Here is a 25,985-nt window from a genome sequence, read left to right on the forward strand (position 1 = left end):
ATGTTATCTTCATCCCAAACAATGCTACGTGTTATGATTACATGCTTAAGCTAAAAAACCATTGTCACTGTTTTAATTAAAATGAAAAAAAAAAAAAAATTATTTGAAAAAAAAAAGAAAAAAGTAAAAAAAATATACATCAATATATAATGGAAAGCATGGGCATTGCATGGGACATATATTCTTCTTTGATAAACAAACTGACTGGCATTTAAAAACTGGGCACAGTTTTATAATATACGATTATGAGAATCATTGACCACCTTTTCGAAAATTGTAACATAGCAAAAAAATGTTCAGTATGTTATAAAATTGTCAGCATATGATTTGTATAGACTGCAGCAATTTATCCAAAATATATGCATATGTTAGATTTCACCTATAGCATGACTTGCAAAATGACTTGTTTTTTTTTCTTCGAGAAAACAAGTGTTTTTATTTTTTATAATTATGAAAATATCCATCATCCATCCTCATCCACTTTCCTTACATCACCAGCGGCATTATTTCCATCTTCACTACCTGCTGAGTTTCCATCACATCCCACAATTTCACAATCATTTATATTAATTTAGGCTGTTGCATGGGATCTATTTCTCCGGACTCTTGGCTTCCATGTGCCGCCCATTGGTGTAAAATAACCGTCTGCCTATTTTTCTAGGCCTGAAGACCATTGTAGGGGCCCTGATCCAGTCGGTGAAGAAGCTTTCAGATGTGATGATTCTCACAGTGTTTTGTCTGAGTGTGTTTGCACTAATAGGACTGCAGCTGTTTATGGGTCACCTAAGAAATAAGTGTGTTAGGTGGCCCCCAGAATATGAAGCAAATATTACCTCTTACTTTAATGCCACCGCTGGCATGAATGGTTCCTATATAAATATAACCTTAAACCCGTTTGACAAAGAAGACTACATCCAAAATGAAAGTAAGTATTATAACATTAAATTGTCAAAAAGCTAGATGTACAAGATTCATTTTTACTTTAATTTTAGAAAATATAATAGAGTAGTGACCTTTTGTGTGTTATATATATATAGTTCGCAAGTGAAATAAAGGGGGCACTCACCAGATTTGCTTGACGAAAGCTTTTTACTCAAAAAGCCAAAAAGTGCATTGTGCTACATTCGGTCGATGTTTCGGTCTACACAGAGACCTTTAACAAGACCAAGAACCATCCATTGTACACTGGATGGTTCCTGGACATTTCGATTTACACAGAGACCTTTATCAAGACCAGGGACCGGTTCCCGGTCTTGATAAAGGTTTCTGTGCAGACCGAAACGTCGACCGAATGTAGCACTATGCATATATATATATATATATATATATATATATAATATATATATATATATATATATATATATATATATATATATAGAAGAAAAATGTCCAGCACTCCACTGGTCACAATACACACAGCTTGCTTCGGTGCGCTCCTCTCTGGCTGTCTGAGTGCAAGGAGGAACCAGTGTGTGAGAGAGCAGCCTCCCCCTCTCCTGTCACACTGCCTGCTGTCGCCACACGCACACACCTCACAGTCTTTCTCACAAACACACACGGTGTGGAGGGTGACGTCCTGCCCGGGTCTAATAGTAGAGGTTCAAGCAGCTGCTGTCATACAGATGGGGAATTAAGTCCGGATGGGTGGAGCCTCAGGGGGGATCAAAGAGCCAGCTGCCCGGTAAAAGGTCCAGGGAGAAGTACAGTGTGCTGTTCACTACTGGGATCAGTGTCCCTCTACATCAGCTACATGCAGGACACATGTATGGGAGCCCGGAGTCCTGCTCCTGAACAAGTTTTTTGCACCATTACATACCTCCCAACTTTTACACTTTGAGAAGAGGGACAATCGCGCGTCTTCCGGCAAGGGGGCGTGGCTTATGCAAATTAGGTTGTGACATATGCAAATGATGTCCGCACACCCATTTTCGGCCGCTGCATCTATTAATCTGTCAAATGGGGGGGGGGACACTAACGGACGCTGGAGGGACGCGGGAACGTCCCCAAAAACTGGGACGTTCCTGCGATATGCAGGACAGTTGGAAGGTATGGCATTAGAACATGCATAGAAGGCTGTAGGTTTGTTATGGTTTGTTTTACCAGTGACTAGCCTCACCCCCATCCACACCACGCTCAGATCCCATACCAAACCCTACACCCGCCCCTCCAACACCGGCGGAACCCCTGTCCCTCACCATCCCCCATTCCACTGCATCCCCCACCCAACTGCAGTACCTCCGCATCCAGCCCTCCCCCAGCCTCACCACACACCCGCAGCACACCCGCCATGCCCCTCCCACACCCACAGCTCCACTGTACACCCTGCACCTACATCTTCCCCACCTGTTTGTAATGCACTCACGCACCTGGACCTCCTCAACCTGCACTACCCCTGCACCCAGCAGCAACAACACCGCACCCGCCCATGCCCCACCCGCAGTACCCACGCACCCATCCCTCCCCCAACCACACCATCCCTGCTCCTACACCCACAATCCTCCATAAAAACTATATTTCACACACTTAGTCGTTCACAGGTTAAGGGGGCAGAGCCCCTTTACGCCCGTGTGAAGAGCGCCCGTAGGGCGTGATGAATCACCTAGTCTATAATATAAGACTAACTCCCTTATACGAGACCAGCTACTAACCCAGGTATTGTGGGGGCTGAGCATACCTACCTTCAAATATATACTATATATATATATATATCCAATAGTGATGAGTGGCACTCACGTCATTCCAAGAAACAGACAATCTACAACTGTATTGTCATACAGTACAGTTGTAGATTGTCTGTTTCTTGGAATGACGTGAGTGGCACTCATCACTATTGGATATAATTGATCACCCGTGTTCGCGGTGATTCATTGGAGGCACCCGTCTAAAGTTACTACCATCGAGTCAGTGCCGGGGCTTGGACTTTGTTATATATATATATATATATATATATATACACAACACAATAGTGTCTTCAGCGCCCTTTACTTGTAATGTCCATACAATATAATACACATTAATAAAATAATAAAATAATTAGATACACTTTTGAAGAAAATTTAATTTAATTTTTCAAAAACTTGATCAATACCCAACGCGTTTCGCCTCGATAAGAAGCTTCATCAGGGGTTTGTGATCTTATATTTGAATTTTAGCATTTAGTACCCATCAAAGTCAGGTCATATTTGGTTGTAAACAGATAAAGATCTCTGTAATGGCCCGACGAAGATTTTTTTGACCAGTGATAGACGATAAAACCTTATTTAAAAGTAAACACTGTATATGAAGTTATAATTTTCTCAGAAGAGTATCTATAAGAATATGGTGGAGTTTCTCCTAGGATTTTAATTGAGGCATATTCAGTGATAAAATCAACCTTATTAGTTCCGTAGGTTTATTGCCATAAACCATAAACTTCACAGGTAGTTCACCTTATATTTTGAGATAATTCCCTTCAATGTAGGGATATGTGCTCTCCTAGGGATCCAGCCAGCAAGTGAGGTCACTTGCTGGCTTGATCCCTAGGAGAGCACATATCCCTACATTGAAGGGAATTATCTCAAAATATAAGGTGAACTACCTGTGAAGATCATAAACCCCTGTGTGGCAACTAATATTTCTGAAATATTAGTTGCCACACAGGCCTAATAATAAATCCTTTTGTCACACCCCTGAAGAAGTCGTTCTGACGAAACGCGTTGGGTTTCAATAAAGAACTTTTACCTTGAACGAATCTCACGTATCATTCGGGAAGGGGACAAAGAATTGTCATATGAAATGTGATTGGTGTTTCATTCAGTAAACTATTGTGTGATTGACTAGGTGGTACTAAGTCCAGCGCTCTCCGATAAATTATTTTTCTTGTATATATGTGTGTGTATATATATATATATATATATATATATATAATCAGATCTCTATAGTCAATAGAGGTGGGATTTTTTTTTCAGGGTTCACTGGGGATATTGGAGAATCCTCTGGCAGAGATTACTTACAAGAGCAATATGTGGGTTAATTTTCCGTTTCTATGACTCCAAGAAATCTTACAATATCAGTATGTAATGGATTTCTTCAGGGATGTACTGTAAAGTGTTGGAAAAATGTTACAGTGCCCATTATATCAGGGGATTCAGTATGAAATCCCAGCGGTCGGGATCCCGGTGTTCAAAATCCCGACGCCGGAATCCCGACCGCCAAAATCCCGACAAGTGGGGGACGTGGATCGCCCCCCCTTGCGAGCTCGCTGCGCTCGCCACGCAGCGGGCCCGGTGCCTCGCTACGCTCGGCACGCTAATTTATTCTCCCTCCAGGGGTGTCGTGGACGGAGGGAGAAAGTGTCGGGATTTCGGCGGTCGGGATTCTGAACGCCGGGATCCCGACCGCGGGGATTTTAACTGCATCCCATATCAGGCACGAGGTGTGATCATGATGCTCTCTGTAAATTTGTCCAAATAAGTCACTGAGCAAATTGTTGACCCCTGTGAATAATTTAGCCTATTAATGAAAATGTTATTTTTCTATCCAAACAGAAAATTTTTATTTTTTGCCTGGACAGAGAGATGCCCTTCTATGTGGAAATAGCACAGATGCAGGGTAAGGAAAACATTATACATATAATGTATTATTTGTGCTTATGCGCTAAGACTGGCTCTGTGCCATTGTTCAGTATCTGCCTTGTTGCTGGTATGATTATTTAAATCATGGATAATGTATTTTCCAGTGGCGGTCTTACCATTGTCACTGCCAGTGCTCGGATACAATATAAAATATCAGTTCTTATACTTAATGAAGTATTAATATCAATGGTAGCATTAGTGTTTAGGAGGGTGTGGCCAAACACAACAGAGGCTTGGCTAATTATATTATGGTATTGGCCCCTTGACAAAAAAGTATATATATATATATATATATATATATATATATATATATATATATATATATATATATATATATACTGTATATATAGTAAGTACTGCTAGTTTATAATATCCCTGGATTCTCAAGACAACTAATTTACGATTATTAGGAAATGCAAACATATGATTGTTGGAAATTAAAATATAAAACTACCAATTATATTGCTGACACAGTTTTTATATACCTTGGTTTAGGCAATGCCCAAAGGGGTTTGTGTGTATGAAAACTGGAAGGAACCCAAACTATGGCTACACAAGCTTTGACACCTTCAGCTGGGCCTTCTTGTCCCTGTTTCGGCTGATGACTCAGGACTTCTGGGAGAATCTGTATATGCTGGTAAGTGCGTTCATTTTCAACAATACATGTCCAAAAATGACTGTACATATAATATGCATATTTACATTGACCAGTAATTTCAGAAAATGTTGATTTGCTCAGAAAATTTTACAGGGTTGAACTCATCCACACCAACCTTTTTTTTTTTATCATGAAGCCTGTATAATGGGGCTATGGCAATATACGAGGGTGGATCAATAAGTAACTGTGTTAAGATTGAAGATGACATTTTTTTATTTATTTTTAAACATAATCTCCTTTCACGGCAATACACTTTTCCCAACGTCCCTGCCATTTCTGTAAACCCTCTAAAATAAGATTTGTCAAACTCACATAGGCTTCTGTCTCGACGGTGACCTCCTCGTTTGAGCTGAATTTTTTTCCCACAAGCCACTTTTTCAGTTAAGGGAACAGAAAGAAGTCACAGGGAGCCAAGTCGGCGAGTACGGTGGATGCGGTAACAATTCATGCAATTTGGCCGCAACAATTCCAGATGAGGGAGCTGGTGCATTGTCACGGTGAAAAAAAAAAAAACTAACCTATGAATCAATCTGAAATTTGGTATGGCATTGTTTGAAAGATGGTAGTACACAGTAGTAATACTAACTTTCCTCAGCAACGATACCTGTCTTCACCCTCATCGTATGAATGGCACTTATAATCATCTGGGAGCTGAGGGTTGTTACTGCAGACTTGTGTAGGGTAGTCTCTTCCTTCAAGGCCACATCCCTTGCAGTGAGGCCACGTCTCTTGTAATAGCGCCACGACCCCTTTTCAGCATGTGCAAATATTTCTACTCTGCTGCATTTTTGCTATTTCCAAGTGGGGGGGAGGGTGCATTTTTACTGTTTTCACTGGGAGCCATATTGTCTAGAAATAGTCCTTTTGCTTATAAAATTAACAATTATAACATTTGATTCCAGACCCTCCGAGCTGCTGGTAAAACCTACATGATCTTCTTCGTTCTGGTGATCTTCCTGGGCTCCTTCTATTTGATAAACTTGATCCTGGCTGTGGTTGCCATGGCATATGAAGAACAGAATCAGGCAACCTTAGAAGAAGCAGAGCAGAAGGAGGTGGTATTTCAGCAAATGATGGAGCAACTGAGGAAGCATCAGGAAGACATCCAGGTCATATGCTTACAACATTCTATTCATTTGGTGTACATATTTATGGGCTAGATTGGAAATTCGGCAGCAATCGCTAAAGTATTTAGATGCTTTTGACTAGGGTCAGATTACCTATTGCATTGATTCTTTAAAGCTGGTCACACAGTTGAGGAAGAATAGAAGTGGGCGGGCCTAGAACTTTATGTAGCCAATCACAGAATTAAAATGTTAACAGTGGGACATATTGATTAAGGTCAGCCCATTGCTAAGTGAACTTGTGTAGGTTATTTTGATGTGGAAACACTAAACAAACTTTAAGTGAATCCGAGCAGCTTAATCAGGCATTCTCAACCTTGGTCTTTAAGGCACACTAACAGGGCAGGTTTTACTGATATCCCGGTTGCAGCACAGATGCTTAATTCAAAATGGTAGTTGTGTACTAGCACGGCGTCCCGATAATTAGTCGCCCGATTTTTTAATCGAATCGCATGCCATACACCCGATGGCATGCGATGCGATGCAACGCGATTTTAACTCATATTCGATATTAAATTGTATAAGCACCCTAATGGGTGCTTTTAAGCACCCTAATGGGTGCTTACATGCACCCACACGCCACCCCCAAGTATAAACGTGAACCCGAAGCGTGGCGAGCGCAGAGAGCCCGCGAGTGGCGGCGGTATGCGTCCTACGACCTTTTCATACCCCCACTATCCACGTCGGCGTGGAGTTGAGAATAGAAAGTGTGGCGAGCGCAGTGAGCCACCGAGCCCGAAGCGTGGCGAGCGCAGCGAGCCCCGCGAAGGTATCCCGTGAAGGTATCCGCATCCCCTCGCTGCGCTCGCCACGCTTCGGGCTCAAAGGTATCCCGTGAAGGTATCCGCATCCCCTCGCTGCGCTCGCCACGCTTCGGACTCGGTGGCTCGCTGCGCTCGCCACACTTTCTATTCTCAACTCCACGCCGAAGTGGATAGTGGGGGTATGAAAAGGTCGTAGGACGCGTACCGCCGCCCCTCGCGGGCTCGCTGCGCTTGCCACGCTTCAGGTTCACGTTTATACTTGGAGGTGGCATGGGGGTGCATTTAACCATTGTAACCACCCATTAGGGTGCTTATACAATTTATAATCGCATCGTATGGCATTGTATGCCATATACAATGGCATATCATTTTAAAATTGTATGCCATTGTACAACATCGGCCGATATCGCGTCGCATCGCATACCATCGCATGCGATATGGTCTGCGATGCGATGGGCGCCGTGCTAGTACACAAGTACCTTCAAATTAAATTAGGTATTTATTAAATGTTATCTGCAGCATAACGTAATGATATGAGACTCTTTATAAAAGGATATTGCTATATGAGGCAAAACGCGTACACAAGTGCATCCTTAAAAGGCTGTTATGGTTAGGAATAGCAGCTTATGAGCCAGTTTACTATGTTACCTTTCTGGATGATTATAGCTTTTTTGGGCCTAATTCAGGTTGGATCACAAAAGTGATCAGTAGCGCAGTTTTCCGATTATCCTAAAAACTGTGCACGTATAGGACTCATTCCTATAATGGGAACACCTCTGTCTGATTGACTGGCAGAGGCATTTTTACTGGCATTTAGTAAAACAGGTTTCCAGGGCATGGGAATCCAAGGACTTGTCGTGTTCCTAGTTTACAATGCCCCCTCCAACTGCAGTCACAGATCAATGTAACCGATGGTCACGATGTTTCCCTAGAATTGCAATCGCATTGCAGTTTTTGCTACCGCAAATGCAGGCAGGGGGTTGTTTGTATGCACCTCCTCCTACATTTACATTGCTAAGGATAGCAGTCGCTAAGCTGCTGCAAGCGAACCTGAATTAGGCCCTATGTATGTTTCGGCCACGATAGTCTAGAGTATGTGTATATTTATAAAGAGTTGTTTCTCCCCATACTTTGGTTTTCATTTGAAAGAGCCCCTGCCTTATCTAATATTATTACTCTACTCATTAAGGGCGAGATGCACACTTCCTCCCCATATACCATATATACTCGAGTATAAGCCTACTTTTTCAGAACATCTTTTATGCTGAAAAATCCCCTCTCGGCTTATACTCGAGTGAGGGTCCCACTTGAGTCAATAAGTTTTCCCAGTTTTTTGTTGTAAAATTAGGTGCCTCGGCTTATATCCGGGTCGACTTATACTCCAGTATATACGGTATTTTTTGTATTATGCGTTTTGGGATCTTCTGGCTAGTGGATTGCCAGATAAATATGCTATATATATAAATTTGAGAGACGCCACATTGCTTTGGCATAATTCATTAGCATCAACATTTTTTAACAGAAGTTTTAAGAGTAATGGGGTTTTACTAACGGTCTGATTTAGAGATATTAGAGCTGCAATATTATTGGTAAACTGCACATGCATCTAAGGGCGGTGTTCAATCTGGGATTCTGACTGTTGGAAAGTCCCGACGGTTGGAATCCTGGCCTGGTTTCACTCTGCTGGACAGAATTTAAGGTTCTGCCTGTCGAATGGTGAAAAGTGGGTGTGTCAGCAAAAACGGCCATGGATTGTTGAGAAACGGCCGTGAATTCAACACTCCACGGCTGTTTCAAACAAAACAAATCCGAATTGTTAAACAGATCCGACTAGTTTTAAAGTTGGGTTTGTTTTGTTGGATTCTGCCTTCAATGCTGTCGGAAACGGTAGCATTGAATAGGAGGCGGATGCTATTTACACTGTCGGAAATAGTGGCCAACATTTAATACCCCCCTTAGCCCACTGCGCACATGCCAACATACCTTGGCCATTCTCAGGGTGTGTCTCAGATTGTGTATGCAATCCTGTACACTGTAACACAGGCTCCGGCATCTCACTTCCTGCAGCCATGCTGCATGATCATACAAAAATGGTTGAATATCAAAGGCCGATGACGGACGTTGCACGTGCCCCTTTCAATGCAATCCTGTCAGCTGTGACATACAGTATTGCCATATTTTCAGACAGTGGCCGTACACAAAGACAGAGCTGCGGCGTCATTAACATGAAACTTCGACACAGGCCCTATGTACAGAAATGCAAATTGATCAATATAAGGTTAGCTATCTGTTCTTCATTAAGAGAAAAACTAAAAATAAGCTATTGATTTCACCATTAGTATTGTTTACGATAATGTCACTTGATTGCTTAATTGATTTCTGCGTTCAGGAAAAAAGCTTCTTCTGAAGTCACCATAAAAGCATATTGTAAAAATAGCAGCCGACTCTAACTCCTAAAAGAATACTATGAAAACCGCTAGAACATTCAAATATAACAAAATGATCAGCTGCACATAAAAATCATATTGATGTTATTAAAACATAAGACACACAACTGGCAGTTAGCTGTGTGCAGCATATCTTTTTTCCTGCCCTTGAAGTAGTCCTTTAGGCACTACTTGAATATCTCTCTAATCCTCATTTGCATAAGCAAAGGCCAACCCACTGATGTAAGAGGAAGCAAGAAATAATAGTTTTTAAAAAGTCACGGTTATATTCCTGGCTTTGCAATTTTGTACTCTTTCCATATATGTGACTGTTTACATACTGTACCTTACTTGAATTGCATGTAATTTACAATACCTGTGGTTTTTCAATAAATTATTATAAATAAATAAAAAGTCACTGTTAAGGAAATGGAATTATTTTATTTATGAAATCACATTTTATACAGATTTAAAGTAAAAAAAAAAAACACAGTCAGTCAGAATCAGCATTTGATTGGTTGGGGGTCAGAGAAAACAACTGTGATTGGTGGACCTGGATTACAGCCAATGATATTTTACGCTCCCTGTGCTGTAACATCCTTCCCCTTATTATAAACATCTCCTGACCGTCAAGGGGTAAATACAGTATAGTGTTCATTCTAGCACCCGCCATCTTTGAAAACCCGTGTAGTTCCTGTTCCCTGCCTGGAGTGTCGCTGTCTGTTGTGGTGTTTCTAGCACAGGTCTGGTTTGCATAACAATGCTGGTATACAGACCACGCTTTGCTAGAAGCACTACAGCAGACAGCGACACCCCAGGCAAGGAAGAGGAACTGCATGGGTCTTCAAAGATGGCGAGTGCTAGAATGAACACACATATATATATATATATATAAATTCCACTGCTGGTCGGCACTCGTTTAAATGAATAAGTCCAGGTGCACTCTGCATCAATCAATAGGAATCCAAAGAAGGAGGCACTCCAGTGTAAGTAAGCAAAACGGCTGTATTTATAGCGCTATAAATACAGCCATTTTGCTTACTTACACTGGAGTGCCTCCTTCTTTGGATTCCTATATATATATATATATATATATATATATATATATATATATATATATTATTTTTTTAAGAGGCCTACTTGTCAATAAATGCCATGATTGTAAATTAAAACCTAAGTAAAGGCCCATACACACTAGATGATATTGGTCACAAGGGCTTGCTGAATGATATTGTGAACAATATAGTTTAGTGCATACGCTAGGCATCATTAACGATGCACACCCCTGTGTGTCGTTAACAATCCCTTCCTTCTTCCAAGCATGTTCGAATGAGGGAGGTAATCGTTAACGACGGCCATGCTGCAGCTGCACCATGGCTATCCTTGCCCCTCGCCGCCGGTCCCCTCACGCGTGGCACCTGCTAATGTGTGGCGTCGGCAGGGATCGTTGTAGTATGTATGGGGCTTAACTGTGATTTAATCTAATCTAATTATTTTTGGAGCAATATACCACAATCCTAGCACTAAAACTTTCAGGGGTATAATTACTAAAGTGTGCATATATTGAAGTGGAGATGTTGGTAATAGCAGCCAATCAGATTTTACTTAACATTTATGTAGCACCTTCTAAAAGATAATAGCTAGAACCCAATTGTTTGCTATGAGCAACATCTCCACTTCTATAAACCAGCACTTTAGTAAATATACCCTTTATTGTTAATAGTAGTGACGTTCACACTGCCTATTTCCATTCTGGCAGTGCATGTGCAACCACAGACCTAGACTTATCAAAGCTCAGAGAGAGATAAAGTACCAACCATTCAGCTCATAACTGTCATTTTGACGGGTTCTTTTTGACAAATGACAGCTAGGAGCTAATTCGTTAGCACTTTATTTCTCCACTTTATGGTTCTCCAAGCTTTACTGAATCTGGGCCTTTTCATGTATATGTGCACTGTGAGGGCAATAGGGGCAGTAGAGTTCCAAATGGATCCCACTTTGCAATTTGATTGCATTCTTATGGGACAGTTCAAGGCTCAGCAGGCTAACTGTTAATTATGCCCCTTTCAGACCGCACTTTTAAAACGGTAAATTGCCGTTTTTTTACCGTTTTAAAACGGTAATGTGTGCGGTCTGAAAGGTCCAGTCCCACTTAACCGGTTAGAAAATGCCGTTTTTTCTAACCGGTTAAAATGCAGGGTCCTACCCGTTTCTGAACCGGTATTTTAGCGCAAAAATCGGCTCAGAAACGGTATTTAGGACCCAGCCAATGAGCTGGGTCCTAAATTCAGCACAGTGAATATTTAATGAGCGCTCATTAAGTATTCACAGCACTGGAGCCCCCCCGCGCGTGTCGACACCCCCCGCGCGCGTGTCGACGCCCCCGCGCGTGTCGACGCCCCCCCCGCGTGTCGACCCCCCCGCGCGTGTCGGCGCCCCCCCGTGTCGACTTACCCCGTGCCGGTATCTCCGTTGTGGTTCCCGGCACTGCAGCTCAGTATGCTCGGAAAGCACTTATGAAAAAAGTGTCTTTCAGAAAATGGCTGCCCCCCATACGGAAGACAGTTTTTTTAAACAGGGTTTCCTATGGGGCAGCCATTTTCTGGAAGACACTTTTTTCATAAGTGCTTTCCGAGCATACTGAGCTGCAGTCCACAACGGAGGTACCGGCACGGGGTAAGTCGACACGGGGGGGGGGCGCCGACACGCGGGGTGGGGTGGGGGGGGCGTCGACACGCGCGGGGGGCGTCGACATGCGCGGGGGCGTCGACATGCGCGGGGGGCGTCGACATGCTCTCGGTCGACACGCGAGGGGGGGGGGAGCTGCACGGAGGGGAGGGCTGAAGGCTGCACTGGCTTTGACCCTGTATTTGGAAAGTTTCCAAAAACGGATCTGCCAGTGTCAAAAAATCGGCACTTAAACGGTAATATACCGTTTAAGTGCTGCGGTGTGAAAGGGGTTTTATCTGGCAGACCCGTTTTTGGAAACGTTTCCAAATACAGGGTCAAAGCCAGTTATGCGGTCTGAAAGCAGCATATGAGGCTGTTGTTAGTTCCTATAGTTAAGCTTTGAAACAAAGTCTTTAGAGCTTGATACATAGCAGTATAAACGGGCATTCCAGTGGGTGAAGCGAAATTGCTGGCTCCTCCTTAGTGATTGGGAGCCAGGTGTTGCAGTGTGACATTATTGTATTGCTTCTGGCTTCTGACACTTCCAAAGACGGGAGTGTTACACTAGTTATCGGGGGGAAACCCAGCACTGGCAGGGATGCTTGCCATTCTCCCGGGGGATTTCCTCACATGATGGCCACATGTATGCGTGTTGGGGGGGAGGTGCTATTTGGCTGAGTGGGGTGACCCCGGTACCATCACTGATGTAACCTATTATTAAGCTAATTAAAATGGCATTTAGGCATGTTTCATAGGCCTCTAAGAATAGTGAAGGTTAATAGCCATTATTTCATCCTGGGCTGGGATAACATTTATCATTTTGGCTTGATTTAAATAATATTGCATAAATAAAACTAAAAATTTTTGAGGTGAGATTGTAAATTGTCTTTGGTTTCTCTTCAGGCAGTGGCATTAGCAGCACATGAGGCGGCAAATGAATCCAGAGATTTTAGTGGTGGAACTGGTTATGGTGGACTCTCTGAGAGTTCATCGGAAGCATCAAAGCTAAGCTCAAAAAGTGCCAAGGAAAGGAGGAACAGGAGAAAGAAGAGGAAACAGAAAGAGCAAGGCGATGAGAAGGGCGATGATGCAAAATTTCACAAGTCAACATCTGAAAGCAGCCTTAAAAAGTTCCGGTTCCCCCTCGAAGGAATGCGTTTAACATATGACAAGAACTCCTCACCTCACCAGGTAAAGCACCATTTCTGTAGGTCTTTTCTATATTTCAGCACAGTAAGCAGGCTGCATTTTTTAAACAATAAAACATTTGAAGACATAACTTTGAATGTATTTAGAATTAACGTAGGGGTTACTTGAGATAAATTGCTAAACAATAGTTGTCACTTGATCTATATTTACAATAAAAAGGTGTAAATGGTACATTAAGGTTTTAAATTTACTACAGGGTGTGTCCGAAAAGTAATGAGACTTTTTTTTTTACACCATGCAGAATAAGTGCATGGAGGTGCTGTAGGGAGGATGGGTGTCTCAACTATACATTTCTGTCAGTGGCATTTGCCTGTGAGCCTTTACAGTGTACCGATTGAGCTGTAAATGAAGTGTACTGTTTTACCTCGGCCGAGGTTTGAGATGGAGTTTGCCATTGATCAATGACACGCGATCAAGTTTTGTGTTAAACTCAGGAAATTGCATACCAAGACACTTACCATGCTCCAAAAGGCCTTTAGGGAGGAACCCTTAGCCATGGCGCAAGTTTACCTTTGGTTTAAATTCTTTGAGGAGGGCTGAGAAGACGTTAAGGACGACCTTCAATAAGCTGAAATGAGCAAATGTGGACAAAGTGTGCAATGTTTTGAACTTTGACCGTTGTTTGAGTGTTAGCAGAAAGGTTGGGACCAAAAACGACTCCACAAGAGATTGTGACAAATGAATTAGTGATGCAAACAGTGTGTGCGCGATTGTTTCACAAGGTTTGGACACATGATCAACAAGACAAGCATGTGGCGATTTCCCGCAAACTTTGGAGCATGTGCGGAGTGAGCCTAATTGTTTTGACAGAGTGATAACAGGTGACAAAACTTGGATCTTTGAGTGTGATTCAGAAACCAAAAGGCAAAAGCACAGAGTGGCACACACCATCGTCACCTTGCCCCAGAAAGGGCTGAATAAACAAATCAAAGAACAAAATTCATGCTCATTCTTTTTTGACTCAAAGGGTGTTGTCCAAAAGTAATTTCTACCTACTGGCCTAACTTTCATTTTACACAGGAGTTCTCAATCGCTTGAGAAACAGGATCCTCCACATCCGCAAGGAGGTCATGACAATGCACCAGTTCACACATGGCTGCATGTAAGTGAGTGTTTGGCCAAGTGCAACGTGAAAAACCTTGCCTTAACCACCCTACAATCTAGATCTGGCACCAGCTGACTTCTTTTTGTTCCTCCGGATCAAATGCAGCCTAAAAGGAAACTGTTTTCAGGCCGTAGACAAAGTAGATGTGGCCACAACAAGGGAACTCAAAGACATTCTGGTTAATGCCTTCCAGGAGGTGTATCAAGGTTGGCAGACACGCTGGCAATGGTGTATCGCTGCTCAAGGGTCATACTTATTAACTCTATGTATCTGACAGTTCAATAAATAGTTTTTCCCGGATTTAGTCTCATTACATTCCGGGCAGACCCTGTATATTACATTATACAATGCACTATAGTCCTCACCATAGTTTGACTGGTTAGATCATCCCATGTTGACAAAATGAAATGTTCCCAAAATTATAAGGTATAAAATGATATAATAGATAGATACGTACATGCATAAGTAAACAAATCAGAAATATGGCAGTCAAAGGCGTTTATGTCAATGTCCATTGCCCTCCATTATAATATAACAGCTTGCTAATTGATAGCACTTACATATTCCACCATGGTGTCTTTTATGCAACTATTCTGTTAGGAAGCCATTTGCATTGCAAATGTAAGATCTAAAATTTCTAGCGTAGGGATGGCAAGTTCTTATGATAGATTGAAATCCTTTAAGATAAGTTTAGCTAATATGATACAACAAGGGTTCTCAAATTTTCTTGATTGATCAGCATTATTTTACGTGCAGTTTTTTTTTTCTTTCAAAATTTGGAAAAAAACATTAAGTCATTTGTGCCTACCTGTAAAATTAAGTAAGAATCAGTTGCACGGTTGTGTACAGTTTTGCTTCTGATTATCACATGTTTTATGATTGGCAGCCACTAGCACTGGTTTTGACTATAAATTATTTATTTTGCCCTGGAGCACCAACCCCAGGCACCCCTGTAAGAGCTTCGCTGGACCCCTCGGTGCCTGTGCACACAGTTTAGGAAGTACTATGGTATACCGTTAACTCCATATATACCGTAGATGTATGTATTAAATTACCAATATCAATGCTAATTAATTATACAATTGATCATTTAAATGCTTAAATTCTATCTAATAAAAACAAAACAAAAAAATTATACGTACACTATTTCCATCAAGCATCCTAGTCGAGCTCACTTGTAGATCCAAAAGTACTTTACAATTTCCAAGTTTCACATGTGTTGTAAAAAAAAAAATTTGAACAAACTTTTTTTATGTGCACAACTGCGTCTAACAATGTTTTTGTGTGTTTTTTTCATTTTAAAGTCTCTGCTTAGCGTCCGGGAGTCTCTGTTCTCACCAAGACGCAATAGCAGAACCAGCCTATTCAGCTTCAGAGGCCGCGGGAAGGATGTGGGATCGGAAAATGATTTTGCGGATGATGAACACAGCACTTTTGAGGACAATGAGAGCAGAAGAGGTTCCTTGTTTGTTCCTCACAGACACAGAGAAAGGCGGAACAGCAATATAAGCCAAGCAAGCAAGGCTTCCAAGACTCTACCAGTCCTTCCGATCAATGGAAAGATGCACAGCACAGTGGATTGCAATGGAGTAGTGTCTCTGCTTGGTGGTCCATCAGCTCCAACATCGCCTGCTGGATTACTTCTGCCAGAGGTGATAATAGATAAACCAGCTTCTGATGACAATGTAAGGAAGTTTCAAATAGTTTAGGCATGGTAGCCTTTATGGAGTGCTTCCATCAGGAACACTTATATTTGGTTTGTCAAGCTTTGAATGTGACTGCTTTTTGCAATGCCTATAATATACTAATACATGGTATTATTTTTCTAAATACACTAATTCTATGTCCAACTAACAAGGTATGGTATTACACATATTACACAATAGACTTAAGCTGTGCTGATAAGGTTTAAGAACATCTGATAATTTGATACATCAATATTCACTAATCCAAAATAGAATAGTAGCATCAGCATTTTATCTTTACTTTCTGAACAATATATTGGGCCTAATTCAGACCCTATTGCTGTGCCGCGAATTCGCAGCCTGAACCATAATTGAACTTCTGTTCATGCGCAAGGCCATCCAGGGATGTAAGCCAAAGACAGATTTTTATCACTGGCTGAACGCAGGCTGATTGACAGGTGGCTGACATTTTGGGGCAGCACCCTGCCATTTTCAGGGAGTGTCACAGGAAAACCGTTGGAAGGAAAGACCGCTGGCGTCAGCTACGGCCCCGATCTCCCCAGGATCAGTGCCAAGTAAGTCTATGGCTACTCTGGACACTGCACACGGTGGAGAGGAATCCATTCAATGGCGAGTGATTGCAAATACATTTCCCCATACACGCACGGCTCCGATGCCATTCACAGGGGCGAGATTTCACATTGGCTGGGAGGCAGAATATAGGGGGTCATGACTATCAGGACGTTTGCCCGTTCTCGGCCCGCTTACCTGTTATTCGGCAGCCGGGATTCAATGTTCTGCCTGCCGAACGTCGTGTCTGCGGAAATGGCTCTCTCATAAAAAAGGGGCTGGACTACTTTTAAAGTCGGGTCCATTCTGTTAAGATGTCAGGAAAGACAGCATTGAATAGGCACCCGCCGCTATTTCCCACTTTGGAAACAGAGGCGAGGAATTGAATACTGCCCATAGAGTCCCCATTAAATAACTAATATTTGTTTGCATTTTGCTTTGCCTAGCTACTTAACTGCAAGCTATTGTCCTCCGCTACCAGACATAATGATTTCCTGCAGCTTCCTTCAATAGACATACAGTATTCACATGCAATAGACATACAGTATTCACATGCAATAGACATACAGTATTCACATGCAATAGACGTACATTATTCACATGCAATAGACATACAGAGGAGGTGGTCTCAATCAAGTGCATGTATGCACACATAAACATTGGTCCGGTGGTGGGGGGCACATTACACACCCTGCACCTTTATAATTATATGGATCCTGAGATTTTTTTTATACTGTTCAGCTCTATAGCTGCGTTTTAATTACAAACTATTTAGTCTGACTCATATCAGCCACATCATGAATAGCAACTGAATAACTGGGTGGCCACTGGGCATTCAATAGTTGTTATAAGCTGTATCTGCATATGAAATAATGTGTTACAGTGTTTTCTAGGAACACACTGTAACATACCGTTTCATATGCAGATACAGCCATGGTCACACACATAATATAGACATATCATTTTAATCAGCATAAGCTGCTTGTGCGTATTATTCACACACTTTCTGAATAAGATACATTTTAACAAACAAGGTCGCACTAAAATACTTGAGTCACATGGCACTTAAAGCGCATGGAGGATAGATGTATGTGGACACTGTCTCATGAATACTGGCTTATCCAAAAAATGTGTGGAACTACTGAGTGCAGGTAACAGGCATACTGTACTTTACAATCTGTCTATACAACAACACATCCAGCTTGCAAACCTCCTTGCACAAGAATGTGGCATGCCACATTTTATTATGTTAACGGCTGTTCTATGCTGCCCCATAGGAAATAAGAACGCATGCGGTAGGCAATGCAACTGCTGAAAATAGAGGCAAAAGATACTTTAGAATGATGAATTGACATAGCAGATTAGCTACATTGAATCGCATGGTGCATGATGAGCAAATCCAATTCTGGAGATTCATAGAACAATTATAAATGCATCCTTGGTAACTTCTATTTTTATTTTAGGGTGCCAATACAGAAAATGAGCTAAGGAAAAGGAGGTTAAGTTCATATCATGTTTCAATGGATTTTCTGGAAGATCCGATAATGAGGCAAAGAGCTCTGAGTATAGCCAGCAATCTGACCAACACAATGGAAGGTACTGTTTACTTGCATCTATTGTAGAGTGACCTATCCTATTTGTCACAATTCACAGTAGATTAGGAATATAAAGTTTGCATTAAATGAAGAAAAAAAGTAAAAGTTTCTGAAGCATGTGATAGTTATGGTAAATTCCCCCCCAAGTGTCAGTGTGCCATTGTTCTGTGATCCCAAATGTTAGTTTGTCACTGTTCTGGGATACCAAGGGCCAACTGTAATAGGGTGAGAGTTTCAGAATGTGAGATAGTTTTCCCATTTGTTTAAAGTGGCAATCATTGACAATGCAAAACCAGGTTGATTTTGCCATGTAGATGATTGCTGCTTTAAAAAAAAATGGGAAAACTCTCCCAAAATCTCTCACTTTCTGAAACTCTCATCCTATTACATTTGGCCCCAAGTGTCAGTGTGCTATTGTTCTGGGATAACAAGTGTCAGTGTGCCATTGGTCTGTGATCCCAAATGTCAGTGTGTCATTGTTTTGTGATCCCAAATGTCAGTGTGTCACTGTTCTGGGATACCAAGTGTCAGTGTGCTATTGTTCTGGGATACCAAGTGTCAGTGTGCTATTGTTCTGGGACAGTGGCGGATTCAGGGGGGGGGCACCTGGGCACGTGCCCCCCCTGTCATTAGTTTTGTAGATGAGGACCAGAGCTTTCCAACGAGCCCAGCCCCATGTCTCTAGCCCCCCGGGAACCGGAGATATCGCCTGGCAAAGCTGTAACATTTTTTCCCCATAGGATAATATGGGACCCGTCAATTCCGACCCCCACCCGGTTCCGACAGCTGCCAGTTCCCCCCCTGGCATCACAGGAGCTTGTGATTGATGATATTAAATTCCAAATCGCTGGGCCTTCAATATGATACCAGGATGGTCCATATCGGTCAATCGGTTCCAGAGATATAGCGTGTAAATCGTTTTTTTTTATTTTTGAAATGTAATTTCATGGCTGTTCATGTTCTTTGAGGGCAGACTACTCTGGAAACAAACGTTCCAGTTTTACTGGACCAAAATCATTCAAAGCCCACTCAAAAGTTCTTCAATATGATATTTGTCTCATGTAAATTGGTCAGTTAGTTCTGAAGATATAGCCGGTTAAATGAGATAACTGGTTAAAGGGGGGGAGGGGTGGTTTTCTCTCCCCCTCACACCAGAAAATGCAGGGACTAGGCTGGTGTAAAAGGGGCCAACCTGGGAATGCATTTTCTGGTGTGAAATGGGTATTTTTTCAAATAGCTGGGACCTGCAGTGCTCGGAATACAGCCAGGCTCTGCCACTGTCAGTGGCTATCACTTCTGCCTGGCGGCGGCTGTCCCCCGTTTACCACAAGCATGTATTCCCCGTTGGCAATGAGCATGTAATCCTACATGGCAACGAGCATGGAACCTCTGGCAACGAGCATGGAACCTCTGGCAACGAGCATGGAACCCTTGGCAATGAGCATGTAGATAAGTAGCACTTACTGTATGTATCATAATTTTTAATAGGCATTATGGTGTTTGGCATAATACATAATGGACATCATGCCGTGTAACTTAACGTGCAATGGACATTATGGTGTAAATGTTTAATGCACGCCTTTGGTGGACAATGAATTTTGTCTTAATCTGTGAGGCATTATGTGAATTCTGGCTCAATCCGTGTGGCATTATGTGAATTTTGTCTCAATCCGTGTGGCATTATGTGAATTTTGGCTCAATCTGTGTGGCATTATGTGAATTTTGGCTCAATCCGTGTGGCATTATGTGAATTTTGGATCAAACCATATGGCATCTTATGAATTTGGCTCAATCCGTGTGGCATTATGTGAATTTTGGCTCAATCCATGTGGCATTTTATGAATTTGGCTCAATCCGTGTGGCATTATGTGAATTTTGGCTCAATCCATATGGCATTTTATGGATTTGGCTCAATCCGTGAGGCATAATGTGAATTTTGGCTCAATTCATTTGGCATTCTGTGAATTTTGACACAATCCATGTGGCATTATGTGAATTTTGACACAATCCATTTTGCATTATGTGAATTTTGGCTCAATCCATTTGGCATTATGTGAATTTTGGCTCAATCCGTGTGGCATTATGTGAATTTTGACACAATCCATGTGGCATTATGTGAATTTTGACACAATCCATGTGGCATTATGTGAATTTTGGCTCAATCCATTTGGCATTATGAGTATTTTGGCTTAATCCGTGTGGCGTTATGTGAATTTTGACACAATCCATGTGGCATTATGTGAATTTTGACACAATCCATGTGGCATTATGTGAATTTTGGCTCAATCCATTTGGCATTATGTGAATTTTGACACAATCCCTGTGGCATTATGTGAATTTTGGCTCATTCCATTTGGCATCATGTGTAAGGGGTAAGTATAATGGGGTCTAGTATTTTGTTGCATAATGTGTAGAAGTTGTATATGGTGTTGTACACTACACTCAAGGACATGCCCCCTGTTGAGTGGCCACACCCCCTTTTCCAGAGCGCGCCTTCGGCGCGCGCATAACTACATCCTTCACTTTTGTTGCCATGGTGGGCCTGCGTACTTTAAATGCCAGGGCCTATTTTTTAATCCCATTCCCACCCTCTCTCTGCCGCTCTCTTAGCATGTACACTGGCACCACTAACACTGGCCCTCCCCCACCTAAACCCTCTTTTATCATGGTGCCCCCCCTGTCATTTTATCCTGGATCCGCCCCTGTTCTGGGATACCAAGTGTCAGTGTGCTATTGTTCTGGGATAACAAATATCAGTGTGCCATTTTTCTGTGATCCCAAATGTCAGTGTGTCACTGTTCTTGGATATAAAGTTTCAATGTGACATTGTTCTGTAATCCCAAATGTCAGTGTGTCATTGTTCTGGTATATTATGTTTCAGTGTGCCATTGCTCTGTGATCTCAAATGTCTCATTGTTCTGGGATACCAACGGCCAAATGTAATAGCTTTCATTTTTTTTAAAGGGCCAATCACTTAAAAGACATGGTTTTACCTTTTTTTTTTTTAATCAGAGTTTGGCTAGCATCCCGCAAAGCCGCCAAACTCAGAGGCTATTACATTTGGCAGCAAGTGCCAATGTGCCACTGTTCTGAGATTCCAAATGTCAGTATGCCATTGTTCTGGTATTCCAAGTGTCACTATGTCATTGTTCTAGGATTCCACGTGTCAGCATGCCATTGTTCTGTTATTCCAAGTGTCAATATGCCATTGTTCTGGTATGCCATGTGTCAGTATGCCATTGTTCTGGTATTCCAAGTGTCAGTAGGCCATTGTTCTGGGATTCTGAGTGTCATTATGCCATTGTTCTGGGATTCCAAGTGGTAGTATACCATTGTTCTGGAAACATGTGCCAGTGTGTCATTGATCTGGGATTCCAAATGTCAGTGTGCTCTTGTTATGGGATTCCAGTGTGTGTGTGTGTGTGTGTGTGTGTGTGTGTGTGTGTGTGTGTGTGTGTGTGTGTGTGTGTGTTCTGGGATTCCATGAGACAAATGTACTAGAGTACGAGAAGCCAGAGCTGCATGAGATTGTCAGAGACTGCTGTATTTTTAAAGTGCCAGTAATTTTTCTAAATGATTGCCCTTTTCTCTAACGTCCTATGGGATACGGGGTTCAATACTATGGGGATAGAGTTCCTCCGCAGGAGAGACAGGCACATAAGATCTTTCACTGTGGGTGCACTGGCTCCTCCCCTCTATCACTTCCCACTTCCTCTCAGTTTAGAAAAATGTGCCTCAGGAGAGCCTGCACTTCTGGAAGCTCCAGAGGATTTTTCGTCAAACTTTTATTTACCGTATTTTTCGCTCCATAAGACGCACCTGACCATAAGACGCACCTAGTTTTTTAGAGGAGGAAAACAGGAAAAAAAATATTCTGAAGGGATCCGAGCAGCATGGTCAGCCAGCGCAGGGAAGGGATCCAGGCAGAAGGGTCAGCGCTGACAGGCAGCCCCCCCCTCCCCCAAATGAGGCATTTTATAATCCCACCCTCTTACCCAGGCAATAGCTATAGTAATACACTAGGAAGGGATGGTCAAAGCCCTTCTAATGATGGGACTGTCTTTGAGGGTATCTGGAGGGGGATCCTTTTTCTCATGCACCAAACAGAGCTCTGGGGAGTGGGTGAGTAAATCTCCGTTCCCTGTCAGGCAGTGACCCACCTTATAAAATGTAGTAGCTGCTGTTATAATCTGTCGCCGCTGTCCATGACACTTCTGGCACAGGGAGTCTCTCCAGCAGGGATCACGGGGAGAAGCACAGCCGTGCACTTGATCTGTGCTGGCCAGGCCTGCAAGATGGCCACCGCAGTTCAGGAAGCAGTGGGGTCTGTGCCGCCATCTATCCCCTCCTCAACGGCAGGGAGGCAGAATGGGAGCAGCGGGGGACACGGCAGGGACGCACCACATAGTGCAGGGTGCCATCCGCCGCAATCGCGGTACTTCAGTCCGCGCCCACCGCTATGGAGTCTAGGGGCGGGGAGCGCTGAGCAACAAAGGCTCCGTTCTCCCAGGCCAGGCAGGCCACAACCTGCAAGGACCCGGGGGCAGGACTCCCGGTTCTGCGGCGATCACCAGCCCACGTCCTGGACAGTCAGCAGGGCTCAGGTGTTGCAGTAAGGTGGGTATTGGCAGGGCAGATGGGGTTAAATGGAATTTGAGCAGGAGCTCCGGAGATGTGCTGATATCAGCCGCGGGGGTCCCTGCAGCAACTACTAGTTCCCATCCGCTGCAGGGACCCCGCCACTGATATCACATACACCGCAGGGACCCGCTGCCAATCTGACCCTGCTGCCCAGCCCTGCCTTGCCCAGGTAGGGGGGAAGTTACTGGAGCAGGTGCACGGCACAGGGCAGCTGGCTTACTGGTGGCTGGTATTCGCTCCATAAGATGCACACACTTTTCCCCCCACTTTTTTGGGGAGAAAAAGTGCGTCTTATGGTCCGAAAAATACGGTAGTTTATTATTTTGGGGCACTGCTTTTGGACCAAAGCAGCAGCCCTGCTTCGAGTATGCCAGAGGAAGGGTCAGTCACCGGCCTCTTAAGGCGCAGAGCTGCCCTGCTGCATGACTTTGTCCTGAGAGGGTTTTCTGTCACCGCACAGCATTGCGCTGGGGCGAGCAGACCTCCCAGCTGCCGCACACCCCTGGCAAGGTCCGAAGATGTCGAGTGGTGAGTACCAGTCAGGGTTCCCCACAGGGGGCACCCCGACTTTTATGTGCGGCAAGATGGCGGCGGCAGTAGTGGCGGCCCTCACGCAGGGACCGTGCGAACCCCCCATCCTTAAGACTGACACACACACACAGATAGCCGCTGGACAACCAGGGCTATAACTTAAATCTGTTTTTTACACAGATAAGCGCAAAATTGTCAGTATAATACACTGAAGGCGCTAGCTCCGTGCAAGGGGGCGGAGCTTCACTCCGAGCGGGACCAGGCTCTGCTGGGCGCGTTTTTTACTGTTTACTGCTTCTCCCTGTGTCTGAGGCGCCATTACAGAAGCTTCTCAGCAGTGCTGAGATCCTGAACAGGCAGAGACAGCAAGTTAAACGCTATTTAGCACTTGTCTAGTGTTGCCTAGCATATATCACTGTGTAGTTGAGACACTGTGTGTATTATAACAGAACCTGCTCTCAGGTCAAGTGAGCTTAGGTTAAACAAGGTACACTGGTCCCCAAGTAGCTCTGATTCTTACCCCACTGACTAGTTAATAAGTGCTTTTAACACACTGCAATTAGTCTCATACACTTAGAGTCTATACTGCTATATATATATATATATATATATATATATATATATATATATATATATATATATTCACTCTGTACACAGATAGTGTGAGTGAAGTGTGTGTGTGTTATTGTGGTCACTGTACAGCAAAATGGTGAAATGACCTGCATGGTTTGCAGCACAAAATTTGCATCTCAATCAAAGGTTACCTGTGAACCATGTATGTCACCACAGCCCAGTGGGGCTATCACACAGGTCAGTGGGATGCCCCACAGTTGAGTGGAAGGTCACAGGTTTAAAAGGGAGCCTGTGTGGGCCAACAGTATTCACACTGCTGGACTCTGTTTATTCTCAGTTGGCTGCAGTGCCAGATTAAGCCTTCGGGGGGCCTGGGGCACTTTAGACAGGGGGGCCCCCTTGCACTTGTCATTACTGGCCACAAACTGCATGGGGGAATATTACACAGAGTAAAGGCAGTATAAACTTGGTCAATGGGTAACTGCAGGGGATATATACTGTGTGTGTATATATATATATATATACACACATACACACATACACACACACACACACACACATACCACATGAAAAGCCTGTGTTTGTCCCTCTGCACCTTACTCTGTAGGAGACCTCACAGTCCCAGTGCTGCCTCTGATTAAAAACCCTCCCATGTCTAGGCTGCTGCTGCTGTTCTCCATGGGCCTGAGAAGCATGTAATGAGCTCCACCAATAAGAGCTCAGTACAAACGTCTCAGCCTCTGCCCTCTGGTGCAAAGTGTCATGGGACTTAGTCAACTCCCAGTAATGCACTGCACACTTGGCTCCCGATGCTCAGCACCATTAATCATTGTCACATTGGCAGATAGGTGAAGCTGCAGCACTACCCCACTCCCATGCACAAAACCTTTAGCAAAAAAAAAATACATGCCAACCACAGGGGTCTCCTAGCTAGAGGGGGGCCCAGGGGTACTGACCCCTTGTGCCCCCATTATAATCCGGCCCTGGTTGGCTGCAAATACTCAGCAGACCCAGAGTGCAGAGAAAAGTATCCACATTATCTGCAAGGGTTGATACTCTCACCCCCCTTCCTGCACAGTCTCAGAAAAGGCCTGCAGCAGTGATTTCCTCTGAGACAGAGGAGGATTTAATGAAGAAGGGGAGGAAGAGGAAGAACAGAAATCTGTTCAGGGGCAAGCTCTGACATAGGGGTCCTAGCCCTTGATTAGAGCTATAAGAGGTTTTAGACGTTCCTCTAGAGGAACCCATGGATGAGGATTCCTTCTTATGACCCAGAAAAGGCAGCCTGTCTATATTCCGGAACAATCGGAACTAGAAGGCGCTTTTAAAACTGCATGAAAGAACCTGGAAAAGAGGTTCCAATTACTTAAGAGGTTTGTTAATACATATCCCTCCGACCCTGCAGGTAGGAAAATGTGGGAGGAGCCACCTGTTGCGGACTCCTCAGTTTCGTGCCTTTTAAGGAAGGTATTGCTTCCAGTCCCGGGAGTATTCACTCTTAGGGATGGAGCTGACAGGAGACTTGGAGCTACACTTCAAGTCCATGTATACAGCAAGTGGGGCTTCACAGCGTCCTGTTCTAGCCAGCTGTTGGATGGCCAAGGCCTCTCCACACAAATACAAGAGGGTTTGTTGGGGGACATGTCTGTCGCACAGCTAGGTGAAAAGCTGCGCCACATTCAGGACACAGCAAAGGTGCTTTGCAAAGCACAAAAGGAGCTTGGTGCTATAAATGCACGCAATTCAGCCATAGCTGTGTCGGCCAGAAGAGTCCGGTGGCTACGTTAGTGGGTAGCAGACTCGGACTCAAAACGCAGCGTG

At 43.5% G+C, this 25,985-nt stretch overlaps 1 protein-coding gene across 6 annotated transcripts in view; it reads left to right on the forward strand.

Moving 5' to 3' along the window:
- LOC146020648 (sodium channel protein type 2 subunit alpha-like) overlaps positions 1-25,985 on the forward strand; it is a 203,990-nt gene that overhangs the window by 66,100 nt on the left and 111,905 nt on the right. For 4 of the 6 annotated variants that reach the window (XM_083153915.1, XM_083153913.1, XM_083153912.1 and 1 more), the window contains exons 7-13: positions 662-925; positions 4,527-4,590; positions 5,109-5,250; positions 6,174-6,380; positions 13,159-13,446; positions 15,874-16,254; positions 18,288-18,420. In XM_083153915.1, the coding sequence (XP_083010041.1) occupies positions 662-925; positions 4,527-4,590; positions 5,109-5,250; positions 6,174-6,380; positions 13,159-13,446; positions 15,874-16,254; positions 18,288-18,420 (1,479 nt within the window). The remainder of the gene's footprint in view (positions 1-661; positions 926-4,526; positions 4,591-5,108; positions 5,251-6,173; positions 6,381-13,158; positions 13,447-15,873; positions 16,255-18,287; positions 18,421-25,985) is intronic. The other 2 variants (XM_083153916.1, XM_083153917.1) reach the window with 1 other exon arrangement.

The sequence above is a fragment of the Crinia signifera genome, chromosome 7 (genome assembly GCF_055691185.1).
Source record: "Crinia signifera chromosome 7, ASM5569118v1, whole genome shotgun sequence".
In the NCBI taxonomy this organism is placed as follows: Eukaryota; Metazoa; Chordata; class Amphibia; order Anura; family Myobatrachidae; genus Crinia; species Crinia signifera.